Source organism: Penicillium arizonense, assembly GCF_001773325.1.
Source record: "Penicillium arizonense strain CBS 141311 chromosome Unknown PENARI_contig179, whole genome shotgun sequence".
NCBI lineage: Eukaryota > Fungi > Ascomycota > Eurotiomycetes > Eurotiales > Aspergillaceae > Penicillium > Penicillium arizonense.
Window position 1 is genome coordinate 1,793 of NW_019173456.1, and position 3,835 is coordinate 5,627.

General features: G+C 47.0%; 1 protein-coding gene across 1 annotated transcript; it reads left to right on the plus strand.

The window, feature by feature from the left end:
* Positions 1-2,926: 2,926 nt before the first annotated feature.
* On the plus strand, positions 2,927-3,398 carry PENARI_c179G05942 (uncharacterized protein; the record flags this gene model as incomplete). The annotated part of the gene is made up of 2 exons (XM_022638092.1): positions 2,927-3,064; positions 3,117-3,398. Coding segments are annotated over 2 exons (420 nt in total), but the record flags the coding sequence as incomplete, so codon positions are not given.
* Positions 3,399-3,835: the final 437 nt, after the last annotated feature.

The window sequence follows — 3,835 nt, forward strand, 5'->3', positions numbered from 1 at the left end:
CTTGTTCAGGAAATGTCAGCCGAATGTGTTCTTATCACTTTACACGATGACTGCGTTTCTTTTGTTTGATCCCTTAAGGCTACTATGCCAAAAGACCTTGGATATTCTTCTTCGAGAGTATTTATTGGAGGGAAACCTGCAGCCCTGCCTGAGGTTACTGTGATGTGTCACATTGTCAGTTTGCCAGAGGCGTGATACGGAAAGGCTTCGTATTTTAGCAATTGAACTAGCATTCGTCCCAGTCGTTTGGTCATCAGTATATTTGAGATTTACTAACATCAAGTCCGGTCATGACTGGTGCTACGCATATACTTCCCACATTGCGCACTACTGCCGAAAATGAATGAGGCAAGGTATTGTTTCATGAAGAATAACTCTCCCACTTTCGGGATTTGGTGACTGGCTCCAAGGTCGAAACTCGAACTGGCGCTTTTCCCGAGTAGACCCATTTCGCAAGGTCAACTTTGCGAACTCCAACATCATGATGTTCTCGGGTGTCTTGCAGACTACCATTAGGTGATGGTTTCTGCAATATTTTGTTTCAAGGCTTCATCTGTCATTCAATTCCGCATATCACTGAGTAACTTAGGGCGAGCAACAGGTTGGGTAACTATTTACTGGCTCTATAAACGCGGTCAAAACCAGGCCTTGAAGGTCACGGGTGGCAATAGATATGTGAGAAGCGGTGCGAACAGTGTATCGTTGCTCTCTTCGATAAAACGCCAGAACCTTATATTGTACGATCGTCGAGACGTATGTATGATTTGCTTTAAACTCAAGGCGCTAGGTGCGAAGGTCGTACCCATTTGATTTAGTCTCCCGGGGGCCATTGACGCACTCCTAGGAACCATTTGGGGGTTCCCAGAGTTCTAAGGTCCAGATGTGAGGGTCTCACGTATACATAGAGGGGGGCAGCTTCTTCCAGATGATTAATGAACATTAAGAAGAACTATAGTTGACTCCAGATACAAGACGTAGCACAAGTGAGCAGAAGCGGCTTCCTCGCGTTCAGGGGAACCCAGACACACCATGTTGGTCCCGCATATCATTTCTCCACGCATCGCGTATGCTTCATGTATAACCCTGAACAATACGACTAGAGCTCCCAGGAATTAACACCGTCTTTCCAGGAATGAGACAAGAAATTTTGGTGGCAACTAAGCCCAGACTTCATGCTCAGGCATGTAAGGGCCCAGCGAGATGAAAAGTCCCACTACGTGCTTTCTCAAGCATCTATATATTGCACTCTTCCTACATGATCACAGATACCACTCGAGAATAGAACTCCCCAACCGGAAGACTACACACCCGATCTCACAATCACCCCGAGGCGCATTTACAGTTAATTCCCTTATCATGGCCTGGAATCCTACTCATCTCCAACGGGTATTGGGCCAAGTATTGGGCGATCCCTTGCACCGTGAGCGGTGCATATGGGCCGCAGATGACGGAAATCACTGTCAAAACACCGTGCCGATTGAATCCCGGATAAATGGAGTATTGTGCATTCAGCTCTCCCAGAACTCTTCCTTCGCATATCCTCTAGCGCAGAGATTATCTTTGGCTGCAAAGCAATTATTTTGTTTTGAGTGCAGACGCCATAGCTATCGACGAAAAGTGTGGGCCAACTGAATTTTGCGTTTGTTAGATGCTCGCCCGGATCAAGCCAAAGACGTCATGGGTCAATCGGAAACTCATGATTCTCTATTGGTACGTCCGTGGCCAAGCAGCATGCCCTACAGGTTTAACATGGCCGTGTTCCCCAATGAGGCCTTCTCAAAAACAAGGAAAGACTGCCCGAAGAGGCAATCGAGCGGTGGTGCACTTAGGTTGGCCGGAGCCGTGAAAATCCGTCGTCCGGATCTTCTCAAGACGAGAAACCCCTTCAGTTGAGCTGTATCCCTTACATGCCTCCAGTGATAACCACGGTGTTCTCCGATAAAGAAAGTTGATTGCGTGTGCCCACTTACGTTCTCTCGCAACTGTCACATGTTTCCCACGGAAGTGGCCACCCGAAGGGTTTGTTTTTTCATAACCCACCCGCCCAGCCTGCTACTCTCCTTGCGGGGTCTGAGTCGGAGGACGAATTGAGCTTGACTCTGTTTTGGGACGCTCTGTGGTGATGGATTGCAAGTCAATCGAGGTGTCTGTTGTTTCTTTTTCATGGTCTTTTATGTTTGTTGGGGACACCTCTGGGGATGGGGCAGCTGATCGCCGCGTGCGTTCGGATTCAGAAGCGGTGGCAGGTATATCTGGGAGATATTTTGATCGACTGGGAGAAAAGACTTTGAGGAAACAAGAAGTTAACATTTTTTTGATAAATCCCAATTGTATTTGCGCTTGTAGTGTATAGAAGAGTGACAAGATGGTAAGTTAGTTTGGGGAGATTGTTAGAATTGGGAAGTGACTATTACATCCAAAGGATCATTCGGAACGGGACAGAAGACCATAACTCCGGTTAAACGAGTTTGGCGCCGTTGCCAGGGAGACGCATGGGTCGTGGTCTGTAAAAGCGAGTGATATTTAATTTAGGTAACTCTCGTGATATGATGCACTATTTGGAATCGAAATATCTGCATCACCGCCCTTCAGGTGGTTCGCAGTCACAATAACGTCACAATTAACTTCAACGAACTCTACTCGATTTAGGATCCAATGCATCAGGAATACACTTGCAGGCCACCATTAGGGATATCATCTGCAATGTGTGTTGTAAGGCTTCACCTGTCGCCCAATTCTTCATATAACTGAGTATTTGGGTGAACAACAGGTGAGATCGAGCATCAACAGTTGAGGTAACTGTTTACTGAACTATTCAATGCTGTTGAAAACCAGACCCAAGGGAGTATGGGTGCAATCACAGCAGCCTTGGTGTGACTTTGCCGGTCGAGCAGAACTTTTCCTCCATTTCATTTCTACAGCTATGATGGACCATCCCATCTCGCCTTCTCCAATTGATCGGCCAGCGAAGAGACAGCGTCGGGTATCCCAAGATGGGGAAGATGATTCCAAGTTGGAAAACCACCCGCAAGAATCTTCAAACGGCACAATCGTCGAGCCCAAGGTCGGTCATACCTCTTCGGCAGGAAACGAACAGAAACACTAATACTTTGCAGATCCCAGTGACACCTGGTGCCCTGACGGCGGAGTTTATGAAAATTCTACAATACAATGACACCCTCGCTACGCCAGCCCTCAAACTGCTCGACTTGTACTTTTGCCTATGGGAATGCTACGTGGTCAAATCTGCCGAGAAGATGCGACTTGAGGATGAGCAGCGACAGCTTCAAGAGTTGAATGAGTGGATAGCAAGCGACAGTGACATCCTTCTGCAGCTTTGCGAGGAACAGAAACTGGTATTGTGGGATCTAAAACGAGCAGTTCAGGCCCTTTGTAACGGTGTGGTTTCAGCCTTGCAAGCGAGCGATCCTCAAGCCTATCACGTTGATGGGAATTGATAAGGTCTCAGTATTGTTTGGCGCTCGTGGATAAGGACACGTTTGGATATTTCTGCTATGTATTGGTGCTCTCTACCAGTTATTTTCGCTGATTATAGAGAATGCGAATGCAATTGCGGATGAAATTAATCGGGTTCTGTGACGAAGTGTCAACGTTCCACAGCTGTTGATATTTCCAGCGCTTGGTTTCGAGACCTTAGGATCTGGCCGTAAAGCCCTCCTAACGTGCCCTGGTCTTTTATAATTGAAGATAAATAACATCTCTACTCAGCGTGCGGCATCTTGTCCCTCCCAACCCGTTAAATGCTACTTTATACACTTCTGTAATTTCCCACCAGCAGATCCTGAATTGAAATGGACGAAATGAGCGAGTATTG